The sequence below is a fragment of the Lissotriton helveticus genome, chromosome 11 (assembly GCF_964261635.1).
Source record: "Lissotriton helveticus chromosome 11, aLisHel1.1, whole genome shotgun sequence".
Classification (NCBI taxonomy): domain Eukaryota; kingdom Metazoa; phylum Chordata; class Amphibia; order Caudata; family Salamandridae; genus Lissotriton; species Lissotriton helveticus.
Window position 1 is genome coordinate 610,323,008 of NC_136072.1, and position 14,602 is coordinate 610,337,609.

At 43.0% G+C, this 14,602-nt stretch overlaps 1 protein-coding gene across 1 annotated transcript in view; it reads right to left on the minus strand.

Annotated features, from left to right (window-relative positions):
• SLC9A9 (solute carrier family 9 member A9) overlaps nt 1–14,602 on the minus strand; it is a 2,762,771-nt gene that overhangs the window by 1,823,387 nt on the left and 924,782 nt on the right. The window contains exon 9 of the mRNA XM_078666429.1: nt 4,747–4,835. Coding sequence (XP_078522555.1) covers nt 4,747–4,835 — 89 coding nt within the window. The remainder of the gene's footprint in view (nt 1–4,746; nt 4,836–14,602) is intronic.

Below are 14,602 nucleotides of genomic sequence, written 5' to 3' on the forward strand. Positions count from 1 at the left end.
GAAAGCTATCCTGATGGCTAAATTCACGTGAACTCTATGTCTATTGATTGTATTTTTTTTCTTTATTGATTGTTCTTTGTACACTATATCCTACCTTCTAATTATGACCTGTAAAGCGCTCTGATACTCGCAAGAGTCTTGTTCGCGCTATATAAAACCTTCAAATAAATAAATAAATAAATATTCACACTAATGGCGGATTTGTCAAATGCTACTAATTCGGCCAGGATAATAGGATTGTCTCATAGGCCCTCTTCTCTTCAGCCTATCTCATCTTATATCTGTCTCTCCTCTCCTCAAACACTACCTTAATAATCCACATCTGCATCTACCGCTCTCCCCCTCCCTCAAGTTTATTTAATTGATGTCCCCATGTCCCTCCTTTTTCCTCTAACCCTGCCCTCTGCCACTACATCTCCCAGTGCACTCTCAACCTTCCCCTCTGTATTTACTCCTCACTTTGTCCACTCCACTCCAAACACTTACATTGAACACATTTTTATTTACAATGCCAATAGCACTAACTCTAGCAAGTGCGAGACCTATTGCATTGCAAATGCTTGTTTAATATGATGCTGCAGGGAGGTGAACATGCCTTAAAAAGTTCTTGGGTGCCGTTTTATTTTTACAGTTTTTTACGATGAGACGCCGCATAATGATGAAGCAGTCATGGACTAAAATTGAACAGCATTAACCCCGGAAGGTCAATATCATGCCAAAACAGTCATTCTTGACACAGGCACTTCTGGGGAAAAAAAGCAAGGCAGCACCCAGCGAAACCAGATCAACCCCGATCGCAAAGAATAAAAGCTCCTTTCAGTAACTACAACAAAGCTATATTTTAAAAAGATCCAAGGACTATAAAATTAAGGAAGAGGTGAAAATTCCAGTTTGCTAGTTACAAATGGCTTCTACTTGATTCAGTTACTGGATTTTCTTGTTGACTAAACAGCTATGAAGAAGACTCCTGTTGATTGTAGTCGCATCCTGTGCATTATTACTGACGTCACCATTGTGTCTGTTGCTTTCATTTGGTATTTTCACTATTTTGACAGTTCGATATATATAATGCAATATCCAAAAAACAACATGCCACACCACGATCTAGGAGAGACCATTTGCTGCAAAATGCCCACATGGAGCTTTATCAGGAGAAAACAAAGCATTAATGGTCCTTTCGTCAAGGTTTCTAACACGGAACCTTTCCCACAAAAATCATGTTCTACAAGTGAAAAAGCAGCACTTCACTAATTCACTTGCCCCCAGATTCATCATTGTCCTCTTTTGCGAGTCCTTAATAGCGATTATTAAGGAATCGCTATTAAAGACTAGCAAAACGGGATGCATGTAGAAATCGCAATTTATTTTGCGATTTCTACTGCTTCCTTATTTGCGATTCGCTAATTGCTAATCGCAAATAAGGAATGGCTTTCCCATTCATTCCTATGGGCCTCAAGGCCCATAGGAATGAATGGGGAGTCATTCCTTATTTGCGATTAGCAATTAGCGAATCACAAATAAGGATGCGATTTCAAGGGTGCCAGGGTGTCCAAAGGACACCCTGTAGCACCCCTGAAATGCAAATGTACACTGGTGTTGCGCACACACATGTCCAAAGGACATGTGTGTGTAACATACAACTTAGAAAAATGCACTAAAGTGCATTTTTCTAAGTTTTCACTATTTACCACGAAGTTACACTTCGCAGTAAACAGCGGCCCCAAATTGCGAATTCGTAATTGTAAAAAGGTTCATGAATAGCATTTAAAGAATCTCTAATTGAGATTCCTTAAATGCGATTCTTCGCAATATAGCGATTTCTAGTATAGTGATTTTTGCATTTGGGATGATGAATCCCAAATGCAAAAATAGCGCTCGCAAAGGGCCAGATTCTCAGAATCTGGCCCTTTGCGAGCCGATTTCAGTATGATGAATCTGGCCGTTGGTGAGCCAAACCTCTTTCTAGCCTGTTGGCTATTAGGCCACAAAGGTTCAGAAACTTGGCGGTCAAATATGGTTTCTCTTTGTACGTTTCCTAATGTGGCTTTCATTGTGATATTGAATTTTTTCATCAACGACAATTCAGATTCATTAGATATTTTAAATGGATGGATAAATAAAGACATTTACAGGTTGCATATTTGTGGCAACTCTTGCCACATAGTGCAGACGTGCAACTTCCCCTCCATAAATCACAAGCTTCCATGATCACTACTACCTGTAATCCATATGACCAGATTTCTATAACAATAATACCTGCATTGATTACGTCAGATTTACTATAGCATTTCACACCTCCGCACATATTCTATTACTTATTAGTTCTTACAGGCTTCACAGTGCCTTTCCCTCAATCACACTCCTATGCTGAATTTAAGATTTTCTAAACTAATGGAACAATTACATTTTTGTCACTGGTCTTTCAGTGCAAGAATGTTTTTACATCTGCATTCATCAAATCTGCTTTGGACCATAAAATACACTGTCAAAGATCAATCAGTTTCTTTACATCTGGAGCACGTCTCTACAACGTTGATCGATGATCAACTCATATATTGAGGATTTTCACTTGAGATAAATCTACTACAGGGATTCGTTGCAGGAGGGAAGCACGTACAAGGTCTCTGGTTACCCTGACAGTGTGGCATGATCACTCCCCAAAGACCACCACTGATGTATTGAATCATGTCTGCCTTGCTGTGCCAAAAATTAATGCATGAAAAACATAAAGGGATACCATATGTTCTTTTTTAAATGTGAGTGGGCGCATACAACTCCCAAAGGAGTGGCCCCTAGAGAGTTATTCCTACACATAGTGAATTACTCGCTGAATATCAGCAAACCGTCTGTTTCATGTATCATATGAATGTGAGTGTCTTGTATCATATCAAGAAATCAATTATATTTACACAATATCTTTTTCTGAACTGAAGAGCAGAAATATGAGAGGCCTTCTGGACTGTGAAATAAATAATGAAGTAATTTTTATTAACCACTTCGACGCTGATGACGAGCTCAGCTCGTCATGAGGTACACCTCTCGTACGCTCATGACGAGCTGAGCTCGTCATGAACCGCAGGATTCCACAATCTTCAGCGCACAGCGGTAAAACGCTTAGCGCGGATGCGGTCGTATCAGTACATAGTCAAGGCGCTACGTTTGTGATTAAGGTGGCGATAGAGTGCTCAACATGGGAACAAATGTGAAGAGGAAGCGTTAAATGTGATCGCCACATAAACTAAACCAAAAAAATCATGGCTGTACATTAATTTTGCAATACAAAGTCAGGCAGAAATACTCATTTCAGGTCGACAACAAGAGATCAGTCTTAAACAGTATAAACAAGACTATTCCACATTTCATCCCACATCTGTAACAAATACCTGGGTCTTCATCAGGACATAAAAGGGAGGGGGGAATTTGGCGAAAATAGGCTAACACCCTGCGACCACAAGTCAATTACATGTTATTAAAAGGCCCAACCGTGACCAGGACATGTAAAGCTGGCATAAGACTTTCTATGTTCTTTTTATTTTTTTTGTTTAAATTTGTTTATTGGGTTTTTGTGTACATATGATAATCAACATATCAGTAATCATGAAATACAGATAATGCATGACCTTAGTTACATTGTCTCAGGTATCGTCGCTTAGCGGCCCCCCTACTACCAGGGAGCCCATGTCACACGACCGCATCTCACCGTATGTTCCTGTAACAGTCACCCCAAACCCCTCATGGGGTCCCCAATACGTCCCCAAGGGGGGGGCAGTACTGTCCGTGGCGTACGACCTACTGGTGTCTGCGATGTGAGGAGCTCATGATGTGGCAGTCGTTATGTGGGTGCCGCACCTAGTATTGGCTACGCCGGCATGATCCGCGGGGGTGCATGGTGTCGTGCCGCTGTTATCTGTATGTCCTCTCAATGGACCCAAAGGTGGGGGGGGGAAAGAGGCCCCCCCGATCTAAACTTATCAACTCTTCCAAGAACTTCGGGATGAACTGGGTAACAAGGGGGGGGGGAAGCTTGGGGGGGTGAGCGGAAGGGAATGGTTTGCTACCTCGGGGGGCACCATAGCGGCGTTCTCGGGTCGCGGGGGTTGGTTGTGTGTGAGGAGTTATTGACTCACGGCCGATCGCGAGCGTTGCAGAGATACCACTACTGGTGGCAATCCGGTAGGGTCCGTAGCCGTGTCATGGGGCTGTGGGGGCCGGAGTGGCTAGGTGTGTCTGTGACTGTGAGGCCATGGGTGATGCATCGGGTCGTGTCGTCTGTGTAAAGTCGTACATCAATTGAGCCCACTGGCATAAGACTTTCTATAGGCAAAACGTTTGTCTACATGTGGCGAGACCTAGAATGGCTGGCGTTTTCTGTGGATTGATTCACTGACAAAAAGAAAGAGTCCAGTACACTGGGGAAATGGGGGCAGAAGGCCAGCAGCAACTTGCACTGACATGTTCAGAGAAAAAGAGTAACAAAACCGTGCAATTCATTATACGTTATCATGCGTCCGTAAGGCTGACCATTTTAGAAAACTGTGGGAGAATAACACGTCAGGAACTATGTGTGAGTTTTGCCTGCTGTGTTTTTGCATAGCATGCAGAGCCGCTTTATTCAATGGTTCGAGAGAAAACAGCGATTTCTAAAGAAACATCTAGAAGCCAAAATGCCATATGCATCAATGATCAGAAAAAATACATATTTACCAGCTTGATGCTTACGGAGATTTTATTCTTTAACAAGGTTACCTGTTTAGTTCTCATTTTAGAATCTGTTGATAGGTTGTTGTAGGTGTAATGAGCCTGAGTCACTCCACAAAAAAGGACAGCAACAATTCCTGGAATTCAAAGAAAAAAACATCAGTAAACTTTGTTTGCGTGAAACATACTAGTTGAGATTCGTCGTATTCAAAATGATTAAATACTAGTAGTTGCCTCCATGATTCGAGATTACCACGATTACCATAATAGAGGTAAGTAAGTCATATTTTTCTAATGCCAAGGTGTCTTAGCACTACCATGCTGCTGTCACTAATCTGGCAGCCGAGGAAACTTACTCAACACTGCAGGCAAAGAGCCAAGTCTTCATAGATTTTCTGAAACACAGCATGTCCGTTTGAGACCTCAGGGAAAAAGGCATTGAGGTCTATAGCTTACAAGTCAAGTAGGTTCTGACACCCCACTTAGCCTTCTTTACCCTAGGAATAACCACCAGCCAAGCCTTGAAAGATCTTAAGTCACTTCGAGGGAAATGCCAAAAGACAGGACAGGTGGTCCAAATCCATGCAGTGTCTTGTGTACAATGCACAAGGCATTGCATTTTACCCTAGCCTGAACAGGCCACCAGTGGAGGTTCCTAATGCTATTCGATATAGAACCACATTTTGGGATTTTTAGAAGCAGGCGAGCTGCTGCAGGGATTGAAGCTTTGATTGGAGACATTTATCTATTCCCAGAGAGCATAGCAATAGTCGTTCATGGACAAAACCAAGGCAACTATTAAAAGTTTTTGCATATCAAATGGAATTAATGGAATTTTTTTTGTAGTATTTTCATCAGGTAAAAACACGAAGATGAGATATGGTTGGTCTGTTCAGAGAAACAGACCTCAAGATTTTTCACTTTTTTGAACTGGAAATGGACATTGACCAGAATCAGTAGGGCCATGAAGAATCATTCCAGAAATAGAAGATGTTTCCAAAAAAGGTCCTTGGCTGCAATAATGAATATGTGTGTTTGTGAAGTAACTTATACCTGACACTTCATTTGCAATATCAAATCATCAAACAAACCTACAACTTGAGGATGAATGCAGATCTCTAGGTTACTGTATCTGCATTTGTGGAAAGTAATAGTAAGCTATCCTGATTATTTGGACATTCACGTCTAAGCTATTCTTTGCATACATACATATACAGACTTTAGCCAGACAAGAAATTAGCCACTCATTATGAGACCTGGCATCATCACTAGCTTTAGAAGTTCCAAAGCAATCTGTAAATAATGATGTAACATGACTAGTTGTGCGACAAGATAGCCCAGGTTTTTCTTCATTGAGCTTGATTGCTATGACATATGGGAAAATACCCGTCTAGAGCAATTTATTCTGTAACAGTATCATTTTATTTTTGAATACTTGACTATCAGGGTATAATGGTTATGAGCAGACAAGATATTGCTGATGTACCTGCAAATTTTGCATCACATGGTCTTAAAAGGCTGCTGCAGTTTCAATGACAAGTCAAGGCATATCCTGACACACGTTGTAGGCAGTTGTAATGCTGCAGTGCAACAGTCGACATAGGGATGTACTTGAAGATAATCCATAAAGAGGAGAAAGACTTATGTTGCTGTTCTAGCAATTCACTGATATCCCCACAAACAAGAAATTGAGTTGTAAGGCTGCTGGGCCAATGTAAATACCTTAATGAACTTACATAATTTATATTGACAATAAAGGTTTCTACTACCACGTTCATAAAATAATAGACATGGTTGAGAACATTAAATACACCTGTAAAGCAGCAATCCTAATGTCAACATCTATATGGCCCACCACATAGACATTACATACAGCTTTTGTGGTGTCACAGGTGATTCTATATGTAAAGCGATATTTTATGGCGCATGACATCAAAACAACAAATGTAGAATGCTTGCAAATGTTTTAGCCGATAGCAATCATCTTAAAGAGAGATGAAGTTTCATCAGGGAGCTCAGGGCACCACCTTGGAATTCAGACACAAGTGGCTTTCGCAACCTGAACACATTCAAGAAAAAATGAAAACCTTCCCAGACCCCACACGGACAGTAGTACAACTCTGGCAAATAGCCATGGTATTCCTAGGACGGAAACACAGGGTTATAGAGGCGACTCCTCTATGGGATGCAGCCGGAATTTGACAAGTGGGACCTTATAGGACTCTCCAAAGTGGGTGACATTTGGGCGGCTTGGGGTGAATGTCACCCCCTGGCCTGCTCTGCAAATGGAATATCACCTAGCACTCTCTCCGAGATATATAGATATATGCGACTTCACAACTCCCTTCAGGCGGTGATCCCAACGGGGATGAACCTACCGGAGTTCTCCCAGCATTGAGGAAAGGCTGTTGGATGGATTCATGCCCCGAAAGTCCATGTCACTGACTTACAAAAAAATACTTAACCAAATGCCTGATGCCTTAAAAGATTTAAGGGACCAGTGGGAGCACGTGCTAGGGAGATTGGAAGATGGAGAATGAGAAGAGGCCCTTGCCTAGGGCAGTGGAAGAGGGACATAGATTGGTGCAGGATGGTGTAAAGGATGGTGTACAAGGGTAAAGGTAACATCCAGAAATGGGAGTACATTTTGAATAGCTGGAATACCTCAGAGGCCAGATAAGTGTGATCCTTGACCTTCCTAGTGAAGACATGGCACATTTCAGGGACACAGAGAGAAAAAGTCGAGTGAAGGGACAAAGGAGGGGATGATGGAAAGGGGAATGGTGTTTGATGATAATGTGTGATATAAGACAGTGCGATACAAAAGGGGATGATGGACGGAGCGTTTGAGCAAATCAAACACTCACCCCCATTTAACTGATCCTGGTTTAATCCATCACCATTCTTTAGCTCACTCAGCCACCCCAGTTCAGACATGGCCATATGCAAATCAGTCTGACCATGTGCCTCATGGGAACAGTCCAGCCCGAACTGATATAAGACAGTGGCACTTTTGAAGACTGTTGTTGTACTCAAAACATAAACAAAAAGATATGTTAAAAAAAATAAAAATGAAAACAAGTCCGTTCTTAGAGGCTTTTCCATACTCTCTGAGTGTCTTGGACTCCCTTCTGATCTCTTAAGCGACAGAACAGTGAACTGCACAAATAAATCCCCATGGAAGACAAACTGGCTAGCAATCAAGTGGTTCTCGGCACAAACCCTGCAATCTACAAAATATTTCAACAATAAGTACGTGCACCCTAAACTGCTGATGTTTCTATCGCGTTCACATCTAATATGTTATCAGCAACTTATTTTCTAAAAACTCTTTAATATAGTCAAGTTATTCTCATCATATTTTTGGACAGGACACACCAGTTAACATACCCAGATAGCAGATATTGATATCCCAACTAATGGCATTCATTATTAACTGACCACCATTATTAATCAATCATTGTAAATAGCACATGAAAGTGTGATCTGTGATATCAAGCTCTTGGTTTTGTTTGAAGGCATTCTTTACCACACAAGTTTGCTTTCCTACAAACTCTCCAAGAGTCATTCATGTTATGCTGTCCATCAGAGAGGGCGCAGCAGGTGCAAAAATACAAAGCTATTGTTACTTCTAATGAATGCTGTTGGGCGCTGTAGTAATAAATCACCATATCAGGAAAGTTTCTTGTAGTCCAATTTATTCTCTACAGCCCTCAACAGCTTCCAGGGTCACCTGACCCAGAAAGTTCAAACCTCTCGATTCCATACATTCTAAATGGAATGCCCATTTGATGATGCATGTTAATATTACCACAGGTCCACTTGATAGAACATATGTATTTTAGAATGTAAGGTTTTACAGTTCTAGTGCAAAGTCTGTAATTTGCACAACTGGAGATTGAAGCGCACATGAAAATACAACTACACCCGGCCCTTAACCCCTCCCCTGCTGGTGACGAACTCCAGCCGTCACGCCCCGCGATGGGCGTGTGCTGATGACGGCTGGGGTTCGTCGCGGCCCCGCCCTGTTCTTTTGTTTACCGCACAGCGGTAAAATCGCGGCCGCAGCGAAGGAGTTAAAAGCCAGGGTCTTTGAAAGTAGAAAAAAATCTATACGAGAAGAGCTACGAATTTGACAGAGAAACATCTATATAACATTTTTGTTGCAAAAGTCGTCCTCCATGGATCAATAAGTACCAGGGTTTTTGATAGTTTTGGGCTTTAACTGCCTCTTTAAGTTTACAGCGACATCTAATCTTGGATTCTGCAAGAAGTTAAAGTCGCCTCCAAAAATAATTTCCACTGGGACTTGTAATAGTTAGATTGAAAAAGCTCCTCATTAGGCACGGCATTATCTTCCACTGGGGTATCCCAACTCACGAACGTGAGTCACCTGGATAGTACCAGACAAATCACCCAGCACCAACGTCCACATTTGTCACTGGCAAAATCAACCATTTCGACACCTAGCCTCTTGGCCAAAAAAATTTGCAGTATCGCGATGTGCTGCATGGGCAGGGCAAACACCCATATAATCCGCCGAGCTTTTTAACAATGAAAATTCAGAAAGCTTACCTGCCAGGATAAGCGTTTCCTGCAATAAAATCACGGAAGAGTTCTCAGCTGTAATCCAGGCCTCTATTGCACATCATTTTGTATTATTATTAAGACCGTTAACTTTAAAAGAGGCCACCTTCAAAATATTATTCATCATTGTCTCAACTTTCTTTTCCCAGGAAATCCATTATATACATACAAAGAACCACAATAAGTACGCAAAGTGCGTAGTGTACAAAAGAAACAATACGGTGTTAACCAAATGGTCAAATACCATTACATCCGGGGGGCGTGGCTTAGCGCCCGGCGAGGACGGCGGCTCTTATGTGAGCGCTCCGGGTCCGCAGGGGTTTTCGCCTTGCCTTTCGACTTCTTCTCACCTGCTACGCGGCTCAACCTGCATCAGAGACTTCAGGCACCAGCGGGCTTTTGAAGACGGCTTTCCCGACCGCCGCAATGCTTCATTTCGCTACTTTGTAGCGGACGCGGCTGACTGGAAGTCGCATCCGCCATCTTGTCTCCGGATACCGCGCACTGCGGCGCCTGCGTTCATGGCCTGACGAAAGCACCGTGGAGCTCCTCAGCTACAGCGCCCCACCTGGTGAGATGATTTTCGCATTCCAGCCCTAGGATGCCGAATTTTTTTCTCATTTCATTATTTCTTTTTGGCCTCAGCTCCTACCAAGCTTTCCTCACATCTCTTCAACCCGGGCGGCCATCTTAGAGGACTGGTGCTCCTTTCCTTTAATCGACCTGCAAGCACATATCTGCGCAGTCTTCTCTCTGTCAAGAGCGTTTTCCTTTTCATGGATGGATGCAACTCTGAGCTTTTAGGCTCATTTTCTCTGCACCTTTTTCCACCGTGCTCTTCGTCCTATATGAGGCTCCTCTCCTGAAGGACTTTTTAAGCTCTACAATGTGCCGCACTTCCTTATTTACAGGCTGAGGTGATTTTCTTCCTCCTTTATTGTTGTGCTAATTTTTTCCAGTGACTTGCTTCTTGTCCCATTCTGTTGCTTCATTCCTGGACATTCCTGGTTTACGCACAAACAGCTTCTTTCCCTTCTGAACCTACCTTCCATCTTTTGGTCAGCAACTCCAACGTGCTTCTCCGCCTGTATACTGGCGCACAGTGACTGTTCTTGCCCTTACTTTCTCCTTCCCAATACCTCCTTTTTATGGAAAGAAAGGCAAGTTCTCGCACTCCCAAAACTCCGCGACACGTCTTCATCAAAAACTCTAAAGTTTTCTCAGCCCTAGCGCGCCTCGAAACTTCTCAAGTGCTCGACGAGATGTCGCAGTCTAGCATGGAGCGACCCGCTCAATCTTCAGGGAAAGCTGCGGTGAAGCGCCTCAAAAACACTCCTCCGTCACCACCTGGATCAGCCTCTTCTTTCTCCATGGAACTCCTGTTGGAGGAAATCCGTGCCCTTAAACCTTTTATGGAAGACACTAACTCAAAATTGCAGGTTCTTACCGATAGTTGGTCTCAGATGGATGCCAGGGTGACCACGGTAGAACATTCTCTGACATCTCTCCAGGAATCTTCTTCCAAAGTCTCTCATATGCAGTCTCAAATTTCTTCTCTTCAGAAGCAAGTTGAAGAGTTGGAGAACCGAAACAGACGCAACAATCTCCGTCTCTACGGCCTGGCAGAAAATTGCGAAGGGACCGATCCCATCGCTTTCTTCAAGTCATTTTTGCCCAAACTTCTTCACCTGCCTGAGGGTACCATGCTTAACATCCAGCGAGCACATCGCCTAGGCCGTCTCCCCTCCAACCCTTCTCCTTCTTCCCGACCGAGGGGCGTCATCATGTACTTCCTCGAATACACTGATCTTCTCAAAGTCATCTCAGCGGCCCGTGCTCTACCTCGACTCCAATGGTCAGGATCCAACCTCTTCTTTGCACAGGATTATGCCAAAGCCACAGCCAGTCGTCGCAAAGCCTTTTTAGATATGCGTCCAGAGCTGCGTGCGATTGGTGCCAGATACGGCCTTTTTCATCCTTGCCTGTTCAGAGTCACCCACAACAACAAGACCACGACCTATGAGGATCCTGTTCGTCTCAGAAGTTTCTTGAATGCTGCACAGTCGTTTGACATGGATCTCTCTGGCACCTCATCTGCTTTTCCTCCGTGAACCCTGTTAATATGACTTCATTGTCTTACTCACTCCACGTGTTTTATGGTTGATGTTTGCTGTTTCATAGATTGCCTTTTCTAGGCACTTTGCTGTCTTCCATCTCTGTGTTCCCCTCTCACTCTTTTTTTTCCCTCTCATGCATCCTTATTGGATAGAACGGTAACCTTCCCTACTGTTTTTCTATGATGTCTTATTTTGCATCGCTGTTTTATCTCATTTCTCTCTTCTTCCCGTTATTCCTTTACACCTTTTTACCTTCTAACGCTGTGCTGTTTTCTTCTTTCTCCAGTAGTTTCCCTCATTTATGTTTTTCCTTCCTCTTTCTCGCAGGTTTATCATATATGTGGCGTCTTCCCCTCGACTTGTTGGCTCGCTTGCATTGGACGCTTGCTTCCTTTGCCTGGCGCTCCCCTCCCACTCCTTCTTCTCGTCTCCTTTCCCTGGTGATCATTCCTTCCCGCCTCTACCCTACGTAAGTATGTTTTCCCCTTTCTCCCGAATGTTCACTTTCCTTATTTTGACTTTTTCTCCTTCCAGTTCAATAATTTCCTTTCTTCCACAGGTGTCTCTCTCTCTTCTTTCTCGACAACTCTTCTTTTATTATCTCCTCATTGTCATTCTCGCTACTTTATGGTCTACCTTCCCATGTTTCTCTTTTCAATTGCTTTTTTCTCCCCTTTTTTTGCTCTCTTGTATTCTCCATCACCCTTTTCTCTATCCTCCCACTGTATTGCCTCTCAATGACTTTCTCATTTTCTCTGGTTTTTTTCTTTTTCGGGGTTCTTATTGCATCATCTTTCCTTCTCATGACTTTTCTTTCCTTCCTTATTTGCTATGTCTCTGAAAGTTATTACATGGAATGTAAGGGGCGTTAATTCCCCCATCAAACGGCAGAGAATTTTATCTCACCTTGCTCGTCTGAATGTGGATATCGCTTTTTTGCAAGAAACTCACTTATCTGCTGAAGAATCTGTTAAATTGAAAAGAAGTTGGGTGGGCGATGTTTATTACTCTCCTGGGGATGGCAAACGTAATGGTGTTGCTATTTTATGTCACAAGGCTCTTTCTCACTCCTTGCTTGCTCAGGAGTCAGATGCTGAAGGCCGATGGACTTATGCTAAACTCTCTGTCAAGAATGTTCCAATTTCTCTCCTTAATGTTTATGCCCCTACCACAGGTGATCCCACTTTTTGGCAATCGTTCTCCCAGCACATCACCAGATTCATTGATGATAACTTCATACTAGCGGGAGATTGCAATCAGCCCATAGACCCATTTCTAGATAGGAACTCCAAAACGCATTTCATCCCTAACAAATCTCATAAATCCTTTTCTCAAGCTATTTCCCAACACAAACTCACGGATGCTTGGCGCCTTTGCAATCCTGACCTTCAGGAATTTACTTTCTATTCTCCGTGCCACCATTCACAATCCCGAATTGATTATGTTTTTGTTACCCACAACATTGCCCAAACTCTCACTCAAGCGGAAATTGGTCCGATTTTACTCTCTGACCATGCCCCCACATTAGTTCAATTGGACATTTTACCCAAATCAACAGGTCCCAAACGCTGGCGTTTCAACAACTCCCTCCTCTTGGACCCTAAGTTCACTACCTCCTTCACCTCCTTTTCCAACGAGTTTTTCTCCATTAATGATACCTCCCCTGTCCCCAAACACACCATTTGGGATGCCTATAAAGCGGCAGCAAGAGATTTCATTATCCGCTTTGTTTCTAAAAAGCATAGGGCTGCTCGCGATTTTACCAAGGCTATCCTTTTGGATATTAAGAAATTGGAGCATTCTTATTTTACTTCTCGCTCACAGCAAACCTTAACCGCCTTGGTTAATGCTAAGATGAAATTTAACAAACAATCTACGGAAGATGCATCTTTGTACTTACTAAAATCTAGTGCCAAGTTCTATGGCGGCAAAAATAAGGCAGGCAAGATCTTAGCTAACTATCTCAAGGTGAAACACAATAAATTGAATATTGAATCTATCTACGATGCCAATTTGAATCTTAAACACACTGATGCCGACATCCTTACTGAATTCTCTACCTTCTACCAGACACTGTATTCTTCTGAAACTCAGCCCTCTTCCCACTCTCTAGACACGTTTTTTTCCTCCATTCAAAACCCCTCTCACTTTCCACTTGACCTTTCTCACTTAGAACTTGATATTTCCCAACAGGAACTTCTTAAAGCACTTCAAACCCTCCAGAAAGACAAGGCCCCTGGGCCGGACGGCTTCACAGTAGAATTTTTTCTTCATTTTTCCAACCTCCTTATCCCTAGACTTCATTCCCTTATTGGCACATTCCTCTCCCGGGGTTCCTCCTCAGGTTCTTTCTCAGATGCCCACATCTGCCTCATACCCAAGGAGGGGAAAGATCCTCAACACTGCAAGAATTATAGGCCAATCTCTCTGGTCAATATTGATTATAAAATTTTTGCAAAATCTCTTGCAGCACGTCTCGACCTTCTTCTTCCAGACCTCTTGGGCGAGGAACAGTCGGGCTTTGTCAAGGGTCGTTACATCACTGACAACACCAGACTCCTCTTCAACGTTCTTTCTCAATCTCGCCTTCTGCCCCATTCCCTAGCGGCCATTGCCCTGGATGCCGAAAAGGCGTTTGACAGGGTAGAATGGACCTATCTCTTTCACACCCTACGCTGGTTTGGTTTCGGTCCTATTTTTATCTCCTTGATTTCGTTGCTTTATTCTCATCCACGAGCAGCGGTTTGTGCTAATGGCCAAATATCCCCCTTTTTTGATTTAAACAGAGGCGTCCGCCAAGGTTGTCCCCTATCTCCCTTTCTCTTTAACCTGGCCTTAGAACCCTTCCTCTCCAAGCTCCGTCAACATCCCTCCATCCACGGTTTCCAAATGTCAGATTCCCACGTCAAGTTAGCTGCTTATGCAGATGATATTTTGCTCTTTGTTTCCAACCCTTCCGTTTCCATTCCTGCCTTTCTCAGTGAAGTCCGTGCTTATTCACAAATATCTGGCTATAAACTTAATCATGACAAATGCGAGATCCTTCCCTTGACTAAATTCACTTTTAAACCCGATTTTGCTACCTCTAATTTTGCGTGGAAACCCTCCAATATTAAGAACTTGGGAATGCATATCACCCCCGCCATCTCAGACACTGTTTCTCTGTGCATGTCTAAATGCATTCAGAAATTAACAGATCT